This window comes from Hipposideros armiger, unplaced genomic scaffold (genome assembly GCF_001890085.2).
Source record: "Hipposideros armiger isolate ML-2016 unplaced genomic scaffold, ASM189008v1 scaffold_112, whole genome shotgun sequence".
NCBI classification, from domain to species: domain Eukaryota; kingdom Metazoa; phylum Chordata; class Mammalia; order Chiroptera; family Hipposideridae; genus Hipposideros; species Hipposideros armiger.
Window position 1 is genome coordinate 3,437,868 of NW_017731462.1, and position 20,561 is coordinate 3,458,428.

The 20,561-nt window shown below is 35.3% G+C and overlaps 1 protein-coding gene across 1 annotated transcript in view; it reads right to left on the bottom strand.

Annotated features, from left to right (window-relative positions):
* GRID2 (glutamate ionotropic receptor delta type subunit 2) overlaps positions 1-20,561 on the bottom strand; it is a 346,586-nt gene that overhangs the window by 237,385 nt on the left and 88,640 nt on the right. Inside the window, exon 4 of the mRNA XM_019647546.1 lies at positions 3,090-3,228. Within this exon, the coding sequence (XP_019503091.1) occupies positions 3,090-3,228 (139 nt within the window). The remainder of the gene's footprint in view (positions 1-3,089; positions 3,229-20,561) is intronic.

The window sequence follows — 20,561 nt, forward strand, 5'->3', positions numbered from 1 at the left end:
ATATATATATATATATATATATATATATATATATATATATATATATATATATATATATCAAGGTTTTTGTATTTGCTAAGAAAAATCAGACAGAACTTCCCAAGAAATTTTCACATTATTTGCAAATGAAATTTTGAATGTTTCCAAGAAACATTGAAAGCAATTATGTTTACTAACACAGCTGAGGCATGAAATTAGAAGATTTCTTTATTTTTGGGAAGAGAATCAGGTTTCTTTTAACTTATTTGACTCTCAGTTTTTCCTTTCAAAATTAGTCTAGTGATAAGATTAGAAGGAAGGGGAGATTTACTATACCCACTGTTGACTTTAATGAGTTGGCATCAGGAAGAAATAAATTCTTAAAAAAGGGAATATTCAGTTATTTTGGACTATGGAACTATACTTGAGGAAAATATCATGTAAAATTATCATCTTTTTTCACTAGATTTTACTTTTAGAGATACCTCATTGGTGTAAAAATTCGATAGAGGCTTTTGCTCCTACTGCCATTGCATGAACGTCTAGATACAAAACAAACTAATGCTGGCACAGTTAGTAATGACTAAACAGCTCACATACACACACGCCATGAGGTCTGCAACCTCAGCGAAACAGTAGCTCAAGCAGGCAAATTGTAAGAATCACTACTAGATAAGGAAAAACTTCAGTAGGTAAAGTCATGGATTAGTAGCAGATTGATATGGGTTAGGTTTCCAGTTCTGACATTGTTGACTATATAATCTTGAGCATTTAACTTTCAGATTTTTGTTCCTGTATCTGTATTATTATGGTTATTTTGAGGATTCAATGAGATAAAATATGTAATATGTTTAATAAATCATAAAAAATTCTCAGTGAATATTAGCCATGTTTTGTTGATTATTATGATTTTTGTTATCATTTAGCGTATAAAATCAGTTATTTTATTTAAAATTCTCTTCAATTATTTATTAAAAATGCTTCAAAGTCAGATCTCAGCTACACAAGCTATTAGCTTTACGTACACTCAAAATGTGACAAGTTAAACATAATTGATAAGAAGTGTAATATATTGGTCAGATAAAATATTCCCTTTTAATTTTTAAAACTATCATTCTTAGTGTGATTTCTATTGATTGGACCTTCCAAGCAGTCTTACCCTGACTGGCAGATATCAGTTATAAATATAATCTGCTTATGTTAGGATGTATGCCTACAGAATTGGCCTAATACAAAAATCTCTTTACTTTTGATGCTTTATTTCCTCAGGCCACTTGAGGATTTAAAGAATGTCATCCTTTACATCCTTATACTTAGCAATGAATAAGGCTATGACCTGTCTTTCATTATATTCTCTAAAAACACAGGCCATACAAAAGTACAAGGGTGTGGAATGGGAACTGGTGGGGTGCAGTTAGAACCTAGGCTCAAGAAGCAGAAAGATTTAAAGCCTGGTCTTTAATTAATCACTTATTAGCTGCTTGATTTGGAGCAAGTTACTTATCTTTTCAACTTTAGCTATAAAATGGGTTATTCATAGTATATATTTCAGAAGTAGCTTGTAAATATGAAATAAGCCAAATCATGTCAAACATGTAGCACAAAGTCTGGCATCTTGTGAGTGCTCAATAAATATTAATTACTATTTTCATAATTTTACTAATTTCATTGATTTCCTAGTTGGGCAGTTGTAATCATTTTCATTATTGCTTAATATATGATTCTGATGGGCTTATTGGTTTAAGCTTTCCATGAGCTTTACTCTACACCATTTATAACTAATGCCACACATAGAACTGGCTATAAGGGTAATAAGCTGAGAAGATATGAAGATCTTACACCAAAATATACTTGGGGATACAACTCGGGGAGCATAATTTGATGAGAAAAGTTGGAAACATCATTTTCATAAATGGATGAAATAATTGAGTATCTGCTGAATTTTGGGGTTTCAATGTGTATACCACACACAATGGAAAAAAATACCTTACTTCTTGATAGATCAATATTTTTTATTTTATTTTTGGTATTACATTGTAATATAATAGTTTGTGGCTACTAATAGACTTCTTTACATATTTTTAAAGGCAAGAAAAAATCTTACATTCTCTGTTAAGAATGAATTAAATCCCTAATGAATTGACAAAGCTAATTATTCTAATTTTGAACTGTCAGTTTTGTTGAAAATAAATGTTCTTCAACTTTAGGAAAATTCATACTACCTTGTATTTGGATGAATAAAACATTTTCACGGAAAGTTTTGTTAAAACAATACACAGAATATTATGTTCTAATAAGGCAAAAGTTGTGTTGTGGTGCTGATTATGACATGAGACCACAAAAGCAAAACTGGTCATGGTAAATCAAAGGCCTTTTGCTCTCAGGGCTCATGTGAATGGTGTCTGTGAATTGAGTCACTGACTTAGGTAACTTTTAGGATTTGAGGAAGTACACCACAGTTAATGACAATTGACCATCATTACAGCTGGAAAAACAGCAGCTGTAATAACCACAATAGCTATAATGTAGTGAGGAGACAAATAGAACCTGGTTTTACCTGGTTTTAGCTCCTGATAGCTTCTCTCTCTCTCTCTCTCTCTCTCTCTCTCTCTCTCTCTCTCTCTCTCTTTCTCTCTCTCTCCCTCCCTCCCTCCTTCCCTTCCTCTTTCTCTCCTTACCTATCATCTATCTATCAATCAGTCATTGATGTCTATCCGTTTGTTCAGTGCATAATGGGACAGACTCAAGGCAAAGACTGAACGTGTCAAACCTGAAATATGTATGTGTTAGTATGGCTCCTTTTCCTTCCTTTTTACAATATTGCCCATACATTGTGGAGGTTAAAATCCTGAATATGTGCTATCCTTCCAGGAAAATGTAGGAAGCAATGTTCAAATTATCCCCAGAATTTCATTTTATAAAAAAGTGTTCTACCAATATTATATGTTCAGGAGTTGGAATATCCTGTGATATCTGCATATCCCTAAATTAAGCCTTTACTCAAAAGGAAATTATACATTTATTATCAGAAATCATATGCTTATTTAAATAGCTTTAGCCACTCCTGTCATTTCTCATACTTTGTGGCTACTGGAATCTCATCTACTTACTGGATGGAGCTTTCAATGCGGGTGATAGTAAGGAAAGCAGCAAGGTTTGCTGTATAAGATGAGATGACAATCAAAGCAAATAGCCACCAAGCCCCCATCATCATTCGGGTAGCCAGAGTTGTGTATGGGACCTCCCCACCTGTGGAAAGAAGCAAAGAGAATAAAAGAACATTAACAAGCGTTGATTGAGCATTCTGAGGTCATATACAGTCAAAACCAACTTAACTCTTAAGGAGTAAGAAATCTTTTGTTTATAACATCAGCATAGATCTCTGTAATTTGCTTACATTCATTACTTCATATTTAATTCTTTTATGAGAATGTAAGACCCAGTCAAAAAGAAGCATGCTAAACATTAGTGTAATATGTTTAAATGATGTCTTTTCCACTTTTTTTGTTCAACCATAGAATTAATTACCATTTTATTATAACCACATAACTACTTTGTTTCCAAGAGCTTAATTATTCACTATTTGGGTGATACTGATACTATATTAGGCTTGTGTTTAACATAGCTTTTTAGGTTTCTAACTCAAACAGTTATATTGAAGACTATTTTGGGTTAAATTACCTAGAATCATGGGTTATTAATTATCTTAGGAACATACATATTACCATTGGCTTCAGCATCATTACATGCTATGTTTTACTCCTAATTGCCTAGCCACTATTTGCAATCTTGTTGTAGAATCTTCCTCTCAGTTCTCTAAATGTTGGAGTGACCTTGACCTTAATCTCTAGATTGCTTCTGTTCTCCATCCACATTCCTACCACAACTAATCTGAAGTCTCCTGACTTTGAATATCATCTACAGTACACTTTGATAACTCTCAAGATTTACATTTCAAACTGCATTCTTTCTATTGCTTTGTCAGAAAAGTCATGACACATTTTTGCAATGAAAAACATAGAAAGAAAACATCATGACTTTTCCGACAACCCAACAGAAAGCTACAGATAAATGCTTACATGATTTCCATTTGGAATCTAATAGGCATCTCAGATTTATCCTATTTAAAACAAAACACTTTATTTTTACCTCAGTCCATACTATTTCAGGGAACTCTTCACTCTATTTCTCAGACCAAATACTTTGGAATTTTCCAACATCCCATCCAGTAGCAAGTCCTGTCTGTCACCTTTACCTTCAAACTACACACCACCAAACTCCAAACCATCTCATCAATTCTAGTGCTGTCACATCTTCTTTCACTCTATTACTAAACCACTTAAATGGTTTACCTGTTTTCACCATGGGCTGTATCACTCCTAATTTTATCGCCACAGTGTGTTTTAAAAATGAGAATGAGATTGCAATATTCCCCTGACCAAAACTTCTAGTGGGTTCTCAATACTCTTGGGGGGAAAAAAAATCCAAAATTTGTACCAAGGCATACCAGGTTCTACATGAACTAATCCCAGGTCAACTTCCTGACCTATCTATCACCTTCCACTCTCTAAATGGCCTTCTTACAACTTCTTTTATGCTGGTTTCTGTCTTAGGGCTTTTGTACTTGCAATTTTTTATGCCTGAAATTCTCCTCTCTTTAATTTAGAAATGACTTTTTACTTCACTTTATTCAAGCTTCTCCTCAGATGATGCTTCTTCTTTGTCAGCACCCTATCTAAAACAATACCCATGTCCCTAAAGTCCTCATCCTTTTATCTTTCGTTAATCATCATTTACCATGTTTTATATATTTTTGTTTATTTTTCTCCCTTAGAATATAGCTTCTGATATAGGAACAGTTTCTGTCCCATATTAAGTGGGTAAATACTTGATGAATGAATATTTTTTATATAAAACTAATAGTTCTTCTAAAAGAAATTAGGCTCATGCTAGGAGTAGAAATAAATCAGTGATATAATACTAGATTTGCATAGGTCCATCAGTGTGTAAATGACTTAACAGCATTCAATTAATTATAATGTCAGGCAGCTTTTTATGCCAACCATTAATTCTCATAGTATAATAGACAATCTAAATTTTCAGTCAGTGCAAACATACCCTTTGGTTATGTCCTGAGCTATTTCCTGATGTAATATACTCAGAACAGGCTAGCCTGTGATATGTGGAATACATTTTTCAAAAGTAGTTATAACCCATATCAGATACTCTGGCTTCAGATGAAAAGCAAAGAAAATATTCACTAAGCTTTCAAAAGAAATGCAAAAGAAAATATTAACTTTTAAATCTACATGAGGACTTCCTGGACAAAATGACTAATTGAAAATAATAATAATAAAATATGAATAAGTTGATATCTAAAGACTGTAAGATGCAAATAAGTGTAAAAATTTGGAACAAGAAATTAATGAGTGAAAAGATAATTGAAGGTTTGTTTCTGTAGTCTTTAATCTTTACTAGAGCTCTTACAATCCATATGAAAGAATAGTTGTTGAGCTTTCTTCATCTATGGCACAAAATCTGCAACTTGCATATTCAAATATTCTTGTAGAATCCAAATAAAATGTTGAGCAATGGGAGTCTTGACTTCCAATTCTGGTAATTCAAAACAATCCTTCAGCTGACAGCATCTATAAAAATTGAATATCTAATGCATTTGAGAGCAGTAGAAGATGAAAGACCAAGATCTTGGAGAAGATAATTCAGAAATGTGACTTGATTTTTAGGAGTACTTTTCCCCGAGGGATAAATGCCAATTTAATATGAGGAAGCCAAAAGACTGATAAGCTGAGCAATGCTTTTAAAAGCCTTCAAAGATTAAGTGGCTATACAAATTAGGGTCCAGGAGTTAAAAAAGTGGGAGGGGACGAGAAACCAGAAACTCCTCCTATGCTTGGAAATCAATAATTGCAAGTCTATTAAACCATAGGTCAAAGAAAAATAAAAAGGGAATGGAGTTGGGAGTTCTGGTAAGATGGCAAAATAGGTAAATGCTGTGCTTGCTTCCTCTCATGACCACATCAAAATTACAACTAATACACCTGTGGTCAGCTTGGACCACATCAAGAACACCACCCAACCACCTCCACAAAAGGCACACCCAAAGGAGAGGCTAGGCAGTACCAGAGCCCTGCTATAGAAATCCTACTTCCCAGGTTCAGTCCCTGCATAGCAGCTCCTCCACTGTTGTCAGGGCTGGTCCTCACAGCCAATCAGCCCAATAGTCAATCACTTCCACTGACATGCAACCAGCAATCAAGGTTCAACTAAAACAGGAGAGCCCACACAAGGGACACACCTGAAGCACCTGGCTCAGGTGACCAGGTAGATTGCACCAATGGACCCCACAGGACACCTACTAAATAAGGTCACTCCACTAAGATTGGGAGACATAGCAGCCCTACCTAATACATAGAAACAAACAGAGGGAGGCAGTCAAAATGGGGAGATGAAGAAACATATCCCAAATGAGGAAAAGAACTAAACAAAATGGACATAAGCAATCAACCAGGTCCAGAGTTCAAAACGCTAGTTATAAGGATGCTCAATGATCTCAAGGAGAACTTCAACAAAGAGATAGGAAGCATAAAAATAAGGATAAAAGACATAAAAAAGAACCAGTCAGAAATGAAGAATGCAATAACTGAAATGAAGAAATCATTAGAGGGAATCAAGAGTAGATTAGATGAAGCCGAGGACCAAATCGGTGACTTAGAAGATAAGGTAGCAGAATAGCAAAAAGAAAAAAGGAAACCAAAAATATGAGGATAGTTTAAAGGGCCTCTGGGACACCATCAAGTATACCAACATTCGCATCATGAGGGTAACAGAAGAAAGAGAGAGAGAGCAAGGAATTGAAAACCTATTTGAAGTAATGCCCTGATGAAGGAAATAGACATGCAAGCCCAGGAATCACAGAGTCCCAAACAAGATGACCCCAAAGAGACCTACACTAAAACACACCATAATTAAAATGCCACAGGTTAAACACAAAGAGAATATCTTAAAAGCAGCAAGAGAAAAGCAGTTTATTACCTCAAGGGAGCTCCCATAAAATTGCCAGTTGATTTCTCAACAGAAATTTTGTAGGTCAGAAGGGAATGGCACAAAATATTCAAATTGATGAAAAGCAAGGAGCTACAACCTTACTTCACCCAGCAAAGCTATCATTTAGAATTGAAGGACAGATGAAGAGTTTCCCAGACGAGAAAAAGTGAAAACAATTGATCACCACCAAACCAGTATGACAAGAAATGTTAAAGGAACTTCTTTAAGAAGAAAATGAAAAAAATATGAATAATAAAATGGCAATAACTACATATCTACCAAAAATTTAAATGAAATGGATTAAAAGGCTCCAATCAAACAACATAGGGTGACTGATTAAAGGAGACAACAAGACCCTTACATGTGCTGCCTACAAATGACATACTTCAGATCAAAAGATACATAGACCAAAAGTAAAGAGGTTGAAAAAGTTGAAAATGAAAATGAAGAAAAAGAAGGAAAATAAAAAGCTGGAGTGGCAATACTTATACCAGACAAAACAGACTTTCAAACAAAGGCTATAACAACAGACAAAGAAGGAGCCAGTCATCCCACTTCTGGGTATTTATTTGAAGAAACCCAAAACATTACTTCAAAAAGAAATGTGCATCCATATGTTCACTGCAACATTATTTACAATGGCCAAGATATGGAGGCAACCTGGGTGTCTATCAGTGGCTAAATGGATAAAGAAGAGATGGTACATATATTAAATGGAATATTACATAGTCAGAAAAAAAGAATGAAATATTGCCATCTGCAACAATAAGGATGAACCTAGAGGATCTTGGGCTGAGTGGAGTCAGTCAGGCAGAGAAAGAAAAATGCCATATGATTTCAACTATATGTGGATTCTAGAGAACAGAATAAATGAACAAACCAAACAGAAACAAACTAATAGATATGTAGAGCATTTTGATGATTGTTAAATTGGAAAGTTGGAAACTGGGTGAACAGGAAAGGGGATTAAGAGGTACACATTGATAGTTGCAAAAGAGTCATGGGGATGTAGAGTGTAGCATATGGAATATAATCACTAGTATTACAATAACTATATATGGTGTCAGACTGGTACTGGATTTATTGTGGTGATCACTTTGTAAATTATAAAAATATTTAAACTCTGTGATATACACCTAAAACTAATATAATACTGTATGTCAACTGCAATTGAAAATGAAAATTTTAAAAAAATCACAAGGAAAATAAAAAAAATATTTTGAACTTGGTGATAATAAAAATACTCCATTCCCAAACTCCACAAGTTTTAATAACTCCTGGGATGCAGCTAAATTTGTGTTTAGAGGGAAATTTATAGCACATAATGTATAAGAAAAGCAATGAGCTCATTAATTTTAAGAAGTTAAAAAAATCAAGTTCAACCTGAAGAACATAGAAGGAAGAAAAAAATGAATACAAGAGCAAAAATTAATAAAATAGACAAAAATACAATAATGAAGGTTGCTCCAATAGGAGTTTGGTTATTTGCAAATGTCTATGAAAAGCTATTGAAATTTATTATGAAAATAAGTAAATGCACAAAAAAATACAATAATAGGAGTAAAAAGGGTACATTGTTACAGCTGTTATTGACATTAGAAGGACAATCAGAGAAAGTTTTTATGTGGAAGTTTATGTCTATTAATTTGAAAACTGAGATGATACAGCCAAATTCCTAAAAAAAAAAAAAATAGTGCCACCAAAATAAATAGAAAATTTAAATGATCTCATAACTATTAAAGACTTTGAACCCCCAATTAAAACTTACCCACCAATAAATTCAAGGTCAATGGCCTTACTCGAAAAATACACCAAATGTTTTAGCAATGACTAACTCCAACTTTACACAACTCTTCCTGATATTAGAAAAAGTAAGACACTATCCCATATATTCTACAGAGAAGGCCCAACTTTGATAACAAAATCTGACAAGGTCATTCCAGAAAAAAAAAATACAGGCCAATCTTCCATATGATTTTAGATACAAAAAAAGACTTAAAGAAATTAGCAGTGAAAATTGCAATCAATCAATTCATCAGCATGTTGGATTTATTATATGAAAGCAAGGGTTGGTTAGGCATTCAAAAACCAGGCATTGGAATTCACTACATTAACACTACAAAGGAATAAAGAAGGTAATTATCTTGGTAGACTGGTAGATGCAGAAAAAGCAAAGGTAAAATTCCACATTCAGTCTTAAGAAAAGAAACCTAGAAACAATCCAACAAATTAGAAATAAAGGAACTTTTCTTAGTCTCACAGAGTGTTTTCAGAACACCTATAATAAACATCATACTTATTAATAAGTATTTTTAAAGACTGTCTTAAAGGCTACAAGTTGTTACTATTTCTATTCAATATTTAATTGAAGATACAGTGTAGTACAATAAGACAAGACATGATTTAAAAATACTTAAGAACTGGAAAGAAAGAATGAAATAAAAATTATGAATTGGAGATAATATGTATATAGAATAATCCAACAGAATATAGGATAAATTACTAACATAAGTAAGTTAGTTATTACTTTACTATGGTATAGAATCAATGTTCAAAAATCAATTAGGTATGTATAAACCAGCAACAAACTCTTAAAACATGGAATTATATATATATATATATATATATATATATATATATATCAATAGCATTATAGATATCAAATACCTAGAAATAAAAATGTGAAAGACCTCTACATAAAAATCTATAAAACTTGTTTGAGTGAAATAAAAGATTAAATAAATGAATATATATATAGTGTTTATTGATTGAAAGACTCAATATTATAAAGATATAAATTCTTTTGAAATTGATCTATAGATTTAGTGCATTGCCAATCAAAATCCCCAGTTCATTGTATGAGGGGGAGGGAGAGAGGGAGGGAGAGAGGAAGAGAGATGGGGAGGGGACGGAGAGGGAAAGAGACAGAGAGAAAGAGAGAAAAGATTAATGTAAAATTTATATAAAATTGAAAAAGGACAAAAATAGCCAAGACAATGTACAAAAAGAAGTAAAAGGGCCGGCCGAGTGGCGCGATGGTTAAGAACTGGCTTGGGACACCAGAGGGCCCCGGTTCGGATCCCACATATGAGGGACAGTGACACTGCCCAAAACAGCTAAGATGCTGAACAACAGCTCAACCTGGAGCTGGGCTGCCCTGAGTCGCTGGCGATGGTGTAGGCTGCAGCCCCTGTGGCAGTGGGTTGCCATGGGCTACCTACCGTATGTAGTCAGCAGCCAGCGTGAGTGGCCAGCAGCCGCAGTGAGCGGCCGTCCAGAAGCTGGCGACTGATCTGCCTCACCTGGTAAGAGCGCAATGATGGTGCCAACTTGGGCCGGTGAAGCAATGTCCTCCACAACTAGACTGAAGAACAAAACAACAGCAACTTGTCTGTTCCCCTTCCCCAATTCCCCAGCACTGTTCCCATACCCCCAGTTCCCCAATAAAAAATCTTTAAAAAAAAAAAAAAGAAGAAAAAAATTGGTTCTAGCTGACTGTGGCTAGATATGATAATTAAAACAGTGTGGTATTTGTACAAGGATAGATCAAATCAATAAAAATTATCCATGTATATGTAAACACTGATTTATGTCCAGCTGGCACTGCAGTACTGTACAGCAAGAGAGGTCTTTTCAATAACTACCATACTTTGGATATACATATGAAAAATAGTGAAAGTATAATATATCTAATATATCCACAAGGTTGGGGATTGGGTAGCAAAAGATTTCTTGAACAGAGCATAAAATGGATTAGCATGAAAAAAAATTGATAAATTTGACTACAGTAATACTTCATAGTTCAAAAGATACCATGAAGAAAGTAAAATTACAAGCCACAGCAGAAGATATTTGCAATACATATATCTAACAAAAAATTAGTTATATGTATATTAACTTCTACAAATCAATAAGAATAAAATAATTAGAAAAACAGGTGAGAGACTTCATAAAAGACCAAAATGCCAATAAATATGTGAAAAGATCGCAACCTCATTAGTTATCAGTGATATATCAAACTGAAAGAAAAATATGATACTATTACATAGTAATCAGAATGATTAAAATAAAGACATAGACAATACCAAGTGTTGGGAAGGATGTGGCACTACCAGGATGTTTGTACCCTGTTTGTAGAATCATAAATTGGTTTAATCACTATGATAAACAATTTGGAAGCACCTCTGAAAACTACTATATGCATGTTAAGATTTAGTAATTCCATTTCTTAGGTTCATACCCCAAAGAGGAATATGTGTACCAAGTGATTCACACAGGAGTACTCATAGCAACATTATTCGTAACAGCCTGAAATTGGAAACAGCCTAAACATGCTTGGAGAGCATAATGAATAAAAAAATTATGGGGCTGGCCAACTGGCACGTTGGTTAAGAGCTGGCTTGGGACACCAGCTCTGAGCAGCAGGGCCCCGGTTCGGATCCCACATAAGGGCCAGTGACACTGCCCTCTATAGCTAAGATGGTGAACAATAGCTTGACCTGGAGCTGGGCTGCCGTGAGTTGCTGGCCATGGCGTAGGCTGCAGCCCCTGTTGCAGTGGGCTGCCATAAGCTACCATGTGTGGCCAGCAGCCAGTGTGAGTGGCCAGCAGCCGGTGTGAGCTGCCAAGAGCTGCCGTGAGCAGCCGTCCAGAGGCCGGCGACCGATCTGCCTCACCCGGGAAGAGCGCAATGATAATACCAACATGGGTCCAGTGAAGCAATGTCCTCCACAACTAGACTGAAGAACAAAACAACAGCAACTTGTCTGTTCCCCTTCCCCAATTCCCCAGCACTGTTCCCCTCCCCCAATCCCCAAATAAAAAAAAAATCTTAAAAAAAAATTATGGTATATTCATACAGTGGAATAGTATGCAGTAATGAAAATGAACAAATGTCATTTATATATACCATCATATACAGATTTCACAAACTAACTGTCGAGTCAAAGAATGCACAATTTATTATAATTGTTTAAAAACAGGCAACATGAATAGTATGCTGGTAATCCCATAAGTGGTTACCTTTGGGGATAAAGAATAATGGTTGAGACAGGGCAATGGGGGATGTGCCGCTGATAATGTTCTATCTTTTTCTAGGGCATAATTACACAGGCATTCTATTGCTGGTAATTCATTGAGCTGCACATTTAAGTTTTATGCACTTTTCTGTATTTAAATAATATTTCATAAAGGGGAAGGGAAATATAATCAATAATATTCTGATAAGTTTCCATGGTGACAGGTGATGACTAGAATTAGTAGGGTGAACATATTGTAAGGTATAAACATGTAGAATCACTATATTGTACACCTGAAACTAATATAACCAATATACAATTGAACACCATCCATATTTAAATAAAAATTTAAAAATAAATGAAGAAATGGAACTAAATAAAAGAAGAAAGAAGAGGGGAAAATGAGTTTAACAAAGACCATTCTTTTCCTTTATATTTTTCCTTTGTGTATATTTGAAAGAAAAAAGTGTTTTCATAGATTCAGGATGCCAGAGGAGACAATCAGGTAAAAGACAAAAAAAAATATATCTGCTCAATTGAAAACACAACCCCACTTTGTTAAAGCATGGCACAAATTAGCCTGGTGATTCCTGACATGTCAGGGTGGACAAAGGTCTGGTTTGAGCTGGATAGTCTGATTTTTCTAACCCCTGGTGAGTTTGAAGTCTCCTTATATCACTGTGCAGAAGCATGTGGAGTTTGCGTTTTCCAAAGTGACTCTTATGTTGTAAGGAAATCTGTCACTTTCTGTCACAGATTTGCATTTTCATATAACTGGTTTGCCACATCAAAACATATATCAATTTTGCTACTGTATATATTATCTTGCTTATAAAAGTTGTTAAAGACATAAAATAATGTTTTCCCCTCAGGCAAGATTGTGAAACTTGATAATTTCACCTGAGTCAGGCAAAAATTTGTTGCTCTAAGTCTTTTTCTGTATGAGTATATATATGCACCTTTGTGTTTGCCTGAAAATATGAAGTTATTGATTGTTCAGGATTCTACAATTTGGTTGCCTGGTAAATCAGCTTCTCATAGGTTTAAAAACTCACAAAGTGCTTATTATATAACCTGGCACTCTGAAACTCTTCTGTGAAATATGATTAATAAAAAAAATTAGAACAAAACTTGTTGTTACCTTTCCTTATAAACAACCCTTTTCTCAGGAGTTGGGTCCTTAAGTGAAACCAGGTTAGCAGCAAAATGGCTAAAAACTCTTACAGCATAATAGAAAAGTTCCAATATTCAGGATGACAAAATATGTTAAAGTAAGCTGGTTATGGAGTATCAATAAATATTAGAATGTTTGCACTTGCAAAATAACAATTTAGAAAATATGAAGAAGGGTATTGTTGGCGAGTCGCCATTACCATGCTTAAAGATGGCAGAAAATGTAAGTATCTCCTAAATGCTTAAGATATGTCAGTTACATTTATTTATTAATCTATTTTTATAAGCTCATTCATAAATAGTGAAATTAAGCGACTGGCTGTGAGCTGTTGCCATGCAGCTGTCCAGCTGTCTGTCCCCCCACACTTAACCCTAAACTCACCCTTTTGAGGACACTGCTCGTACACCTTGCGTCTCCCTGTTTGGCTCCAAAGGATGGCTGGTTAGTCAATGATGGGTAAGATTCCTCGTGGGAGGAACAACCTAAGACAGGCACAGTTCGTTGGAGGCCATCAGGAGAAATCTCGGGGCTGACAGAGATGGGAATGGGGCCTCACCTGCCCCCCAAAAAAGACTGGAGGCTTTCTACCTCTGTAGCTACATTCCTTCCCTCAACCTGCTTGGGAAGTGACCTAATGGTGTGATAGTATCTGTCTTCAGCACAGTAATCTTATCTTCCTGGGGTCATATGCATATAGGGTGTGTGAAGGCAGAGCATCTGTCTTATCGCTTTGGGCGGAATCTCGGTAATAGCAGCTTGCAGGCATAGGTAATCTGGCTTGAGCAAATTCTCAGGAATGAGACTCACAGACTGTGGAGAGAAACAGTGCTACTTCCGGGTAGGTGGAGAAATAAAAGCGGTGTGTTGGTCGGTTTGGGGCCCTTAGTCCACGAGGCTGGAGACACTTGGCCCCATGCTCATTTAACTCTTGGCTGCTGTTTCTGTTATTTCTTAACCCTTTGCTGCCCCCTCTCGTTCTCCCACTGCTCATGTCATGTGGGACGCGACAGTGAGCAGATCTTTAAATTTTCTTTTTCCCATTTTCCCATTTTCTTTTGGTGGAGGGTGCAGAGGTAATAAGGAGGTGCACATGAGTGAGATACACATATGGTTTGCTATTGGCCACAGGTTAATAGGTCCACTAACTGAAAACATTTGCAAGGTAGGGCAGGTTTCTATAATGTGGTATGTCTATCATTGGTACAACAGATGGCTTTAGGTGGTTGGGAGAAATAGCATCAAATCATGCTGTGTTGTGGTGAGGAAGTTGATCCATTCACAATTATCTCAATATTATTTTATCATAGCAAAAACAAAGCCTCAGTTTGGTGATAATAAGTCTTGTTAAGATTATGAATCTATTTTTATAAATGGAAGGCAAATCTCAAACTCCCTTTGGCAGACAACAGAAACTAATTAGAATTAATAATGTTTCATTTATGTCATACTGATGTTATAGTTATTTTCTATTTAATGCAAATGGCACTGCTTTTATATTTATATTCACAAACATAACTTTATTACCAATAACTTTACCCCCTCCATAATCTCAGCTTCAAACATTCCACTCTCCTATGCCATCGTACACTTTTGAGCTTCTTTCCTCTATCAAATCCACAGTCTCACCAAGATCTAAGATCTATTGACCCTACCACCTTTTCACTATTCCTCCCTACTTTCTTAAATATACTTCCCTCTTACCCAGCTTAAATTCAGTGATTTGTTATCATCAGTTCATTGCATTTATCTTGAACTCCCTTGAAATCCTCTTGGCAGAGCCCCAAACTGAGTCAAGCTCAACTCTTTCCCTACTCTGTGTGTAAACTGTGCAGCTGAATGCAACTGTGGAATAATGTGCAGTTCATTTTAAATTCATGGTCACAAACTTCAAATAAGTCTGTAACGTAGCCCCCCTCATGTTACATTTCCTTAGAAATTCTTTCCCACACCCTCATAGACATTTATTTCAGTGTTTCTCTGTCTTCCGATACCCCAAAATTCAAAACTCCACCCCACCCCATCCTCACTCTCAGAAGTTGATCATGAAATCAATCTCATTTACAAAATTAAAGCAATCTCAAAAAACTTCTGGAGAAAAGCAAGGTACAAAACAGTACACACTTTAGAGTAAAAGAGGAGTAAATGTGTTTATGTTTTCAAAATAAAACAACAGGGAAATAAAAACAAAATAAATACATGTGGAGTGTGGAAGGGGAGTAGAGTGAAAGGTCAAGGATGGAATTAAGGTTTCTGTGGCTGTAATTTGTTAGTTTTAGATTTGAAACAGGTTTTACATAATTAAAAAGAATATTAAATTAAAAAGGAATAAATTGAAAACAAACTGATACAAATGAACTTGAGAGTATATTAAATTAGTGACATAATTGTACAGATGAAAGAATTACTTCAAATGACTTTACTATACAGTGTCTGCTTCCCCCAACTGAAGGTTACAGTCCTTTGGGGCAGCCCTCTCAGACAGCTCTCTTTTGGGCTCCAGTAACTATTCCTTTTCCTTGCCCTTTTAGGCCTAAGAGTGAAAATAGCTTTCTCTGTAACTAAAGGGTATTGTACCAATTCTGGTTACTTTCTCAAAACTCTACCCAGGTCATTGTGGATTCCCTTTAGTTAACTTTCTTCAGTTTCCTAGACAGATCACACCATCTGTTTCTTGTCTGTTAGTACTTACGGTCCCAGGAAACAGAACCACAAAAATGGCATTCTGGAACCAAATTGCTTACGCATCTGTGTAGTGCATATTGGTGGAGATAGACACTGACAATCCACAGCGTGTGGTTACATTATACTTATTCAACTTTCCACCAGTTTTGGTGTAGGATGAAATATAGGTGAAATGACAGGACCTGGGAAGCTAAGTGGCTGTGGCAATAACAGTGATTTTAAAGACTGTGGTTCTGGCTAACAGCACTGAAGCCTCCGAATACTACAGCGGGTAAAGGAGAAATTTAAGGCATTTAATACTCAGCTCAGAAATAAGGTATAATTTGAAAGTCTTGATGGAAGCTTTGAAGGAGTCTCTTAAATCTTATAGTTTCATGGCAGATATGACTAAGGATGAGACTAAGGCTTGACTGTAAGTGTAGCACAATTCAATGACCAATTAAACCTCTCCCATATAAGGTCTCTCATGGTAAGGAAAGGATACTGATGAAAATTTGAGCTTCCAAAGCCCTCTGAATCTCCTTGGTATTGGAAACAACTCCTTACACCTGCAGAGAGAATCAGCCTTCCTCTGCATAGTGCTCCTCAATGACTGGTCCCGGGAATTACAGTTCTCTCCTGGACTCACCATACCACTCCTCACTGCCTCCAGGTTACAAGTTAGATCCCAACCTAACTCAGAGAAGTATAAAGCCCACTAATAAAAGTCTTATACCAAACAGGAGGCAATGTAAGTATTGATTATGGTGGATATATTGTCATGGGTGATAATGATCTGCGATTTGATATTTAATGTGTTGACTTGATACTTGGGGGGGGTGGTAGTAATTTGCTAGAATGACTAATTAAAGGATGGAGCAATAATAAATGAATTGTGGAGGTAACTTTTATACAACTTCTCTGGAATAATGTAGAGCTTCAGAGAGCTGGGAATATCGGAATGGGTCTGTTCTGAACAACCTATTGGGTTGTCGGAAAAGTCATGACGTATTTTTTTCTATGTTTTTCATTGCAAAAATGCATCATGACTTTTCTGACAACCCAATATTTTCCTACCTGACTATACACAAGAGGGCCACTCTCTCCACAGACATTAGATATGCATGGGAGTGGGTGGAGCAACAGCATCCCTGAAGACACAGCTCTGCAGGACTGAGATGGCATTGGCAATCCTGTAATACAGTTGGGTGTCTTGATATCAAAATGACTAGTATCCCAGGTTGACAGAGGCTACGTGGGTGTTTAACTCTCAGAGACAAGGTGAAATTACCACAAAAGCCATAGGTATTTGTGAATGGTAAGTGGAGTTTATTGACCGTCAGAGATGGACTGCAATAGCTTATCACAGGGATCCTTAATAATAGGTAGGCAGCCTGCTAAGGAGCTTCTTGATATTTATGGACACAACAATACTAGAGCTAAGGGGAGAAATCTAGCCTCACTAGCTGGGTGGGAAATTTGGAGGTTCTTATCCAGTTCCTAGAACTTATCCAGTTTACGGATCTAGAAAGCCAACATTGAAGAAGAGGCCAGGTTAGGAGTTTTTGTTAGGTTCTTTTTGAAATTTTTCTTAAGTAATTTTTAATACTAATACTCATGTCACACTTCTCATTTTATGTCTTATTCATTATATGTCACTGACTGGATAATATTCCCCAATCAGATGTATTATAGCTTACTTAAGTATGCCACTAGTATTAAAATTTTTGAGATTTTATCATATTGTAAAATTTTACCAGATTATACATTGCTATAAACTTCTTTTTTGATAGAATCCAAGAAAAGAAGTTATTGTCAAAGAAATGGCTTCTTTATGTCTTATACAAGCCTTAAGCATTTTTCAAATATAATTCATAACATTATTTATTGAACAAATAGTGAGAGGTAATGTCACTACTGTATTGTTCACATATAAGTCTTTCCGAAGGATTGACACTTAAGTTGAATAAGAAAATATTGTTCTGGACTGGCTGATAGTCTATTTGCAGATAACAGAACTAGTCTAGAAAGCATTAGATCATGTAATCAAAGTGACAATTTTCAGTCCATACGAAGCCTTCTCTAATTTAATATTTACATTTTCACAGTAATTATAATACATGTAAAGTTGCTCATAAAAAGTATCACCTTCTTTCCAACTCTTTAACATTAAAGTTTTGTTTGGAGGAGTTCTATATCAGTTGAATAGTAAATTTTAACATATTTTACTTTTTTTAATTAATAAAATTATTTTATATATACAAATGCCATGTATACATACTTACCTGAAATAAGCATGTTCTTCTGATCAAATAAAAAACAATGTTATTTCAACCTCAGGACTTTCTACAGGAGATAATATTTATAATTCATGACACTTCTGGTTTAACACAAGTAGTTAAGTTTATTTTACTGAACCCAGTACCATGGAATATTTCTGATGCACAGATTTGAAAAATCTTAAATTAAAAATAAATTATAATCAAATTAAATGGTGGCTGGTTACCACATAAACTTTATATACTGATTCTAACTTTTGAAGTTTCAATTGCTATAACTCATATTAAAACTAAATTGAATTACATTACATACAAAAAGTAATAATTGGCAGCTTCTTAGTTTCACAATGTTTTCATTACTGTAGCCCTATCAAACTCCACTCTTTCTATTGAGCTATGGAATAAAACCAGCCAACTGAAAGACAATTTTTCCACTTGATACTACAAAAATACAACTTTTGGGGCTAGGAATTTAATTACAAAGTAGATTTCAGGTTCTCTGTTTGTTAAGTGAACTACGTTATTTTACAGTTTTACACAAGTTGTAGTAATCGTCAAGAATTTTAGGGTTAAGTTCCATTGAAATAGTAGCGCCTTAAGTGCAGCATTAAGAACATGGATGGGCAACACATACAGTGTTTAATATGAGTCCCCATCACAAACTGGTTTATTTTTATATTTCCGAGGATAGTGGCAGTGGTGGTATTTAGACATCCTTTCGCTAAGTCTCATTTAATCAAGGCTTTTTTTTTTCTTCTGGCACTAACTTTTATTCAATTCTATTGCAAACATGACCATAGCATGAATGAATTGCACTAAGCCTATTAAAGGTATCTTGATATACATGACTCTTTTGGATATACAGACAAATAAATCTTTTAGTACACTAATTAACGAAGTCCCTTTTTACGGAAATGGCTAACCTTTTTTTTTTTTTCTTTTAAAGCCCTGTACCCCAATGTGATAGTTTTAGGAGGTAGAGTCTTTGAGGGGTAATTAGGTTTAGATGAAATCATGAGGGTGGAGCTTCCATGATTGGGTTAATGCCTGTAAGGAGAGGAAGAGACACCATAGTTTCTTCTCTCTGCCACATAAGAACATAATGAAAAGGTGGCTGTCTGAAAGCCAGGAGGAAGACCCTCACCAAGGACAAACCCATATGGTACCCTAATGTTGGACTTCCAAGCTCTGGAACTGTGACTCATTCCTGACTGAGTGAACAACCATTGTCCATAACCCTTCCCCACCCAACCTTTCATATGTCACTGTTTTCAAAGATTTAATAACATGATATTTATGAAGCACTTAGCATACTGCTTGGTGTTTGATATATAAAATAAAAATGTAATTGTGGCTATATTCTGTTTACCATAAAATCTTTATATAGAAAGAGAAGTATAAAAATCCAACGGTCTGTTATGCAAGTGTTAAGAAATGCAATGATTTCCTGATTGGGGATGATGACCAGGCTATTTTTGTACACATTCTTGGCAAGGAACTAGATTCATAAATGACACCAAAAAGTAGAGGATCAGAAACACGTAAATCATCAAGTTGCAGCTATGACTGCTGGTGGCCCTTTACTGTCCTAAGACACCATCGCAGACATGACACTGCTTTTATTTATCGTCCCTGAGACAAGTAATTACAGAAACCCAGTTAGGGTCAGGGGTACAAAATTGTAGTGTTCCAATATAACCACTGCTTGTTATATTGCTGAAACCACAAACTAGCAGGGCCATGGGGCAGTAAATATAGGAAGGAAACAGCAGTATCATTTTTGCCAGATTTTCTTTTTGACCATGGCAAGACAATCAAATAGCTTTGCACTAATAGTCTGAGTATCAAGGATGCTTTATTTTAATGATCCATGAAGGTAGAATAGATTAATGAAAATGACGATTATCTTTGCATAGAGTATGGTGGGACAATAAGATGCTTTTGCTAAGTACTGCAACTGTTTGAGTTGAATATATACTCCCATTCTTGAATTTGTAAATGTACTCTTCTAGAGATTCTGAAATGAAATTGATATCAGAAGTTCTTTTCTACTTTTTTTTTTTAGTCATTTGTTCATATATATATTAAACGATTATCGATACCTGCTAGGTACAGTAGTTGGCACTTAGATACCATAGTGAATAAAAACCCACAGTTTCCTCCACTCGTGAAACTTATGGCTCGTAGATGGGAGATGGACATTGATGTCTTGTGTGATTTTTTTTATCAAACTGCAACTATGATAATTGCTCTGAAGGAGTAGTGCTCTGAGACCATATAATAGAGGGGTTTGACCTAGCTAGGGAGGAATTTGCCTTAGTTAGAGATGTTTTCTACTTTTTAAGAGAATATATATATATATATATATATATATATATATATATA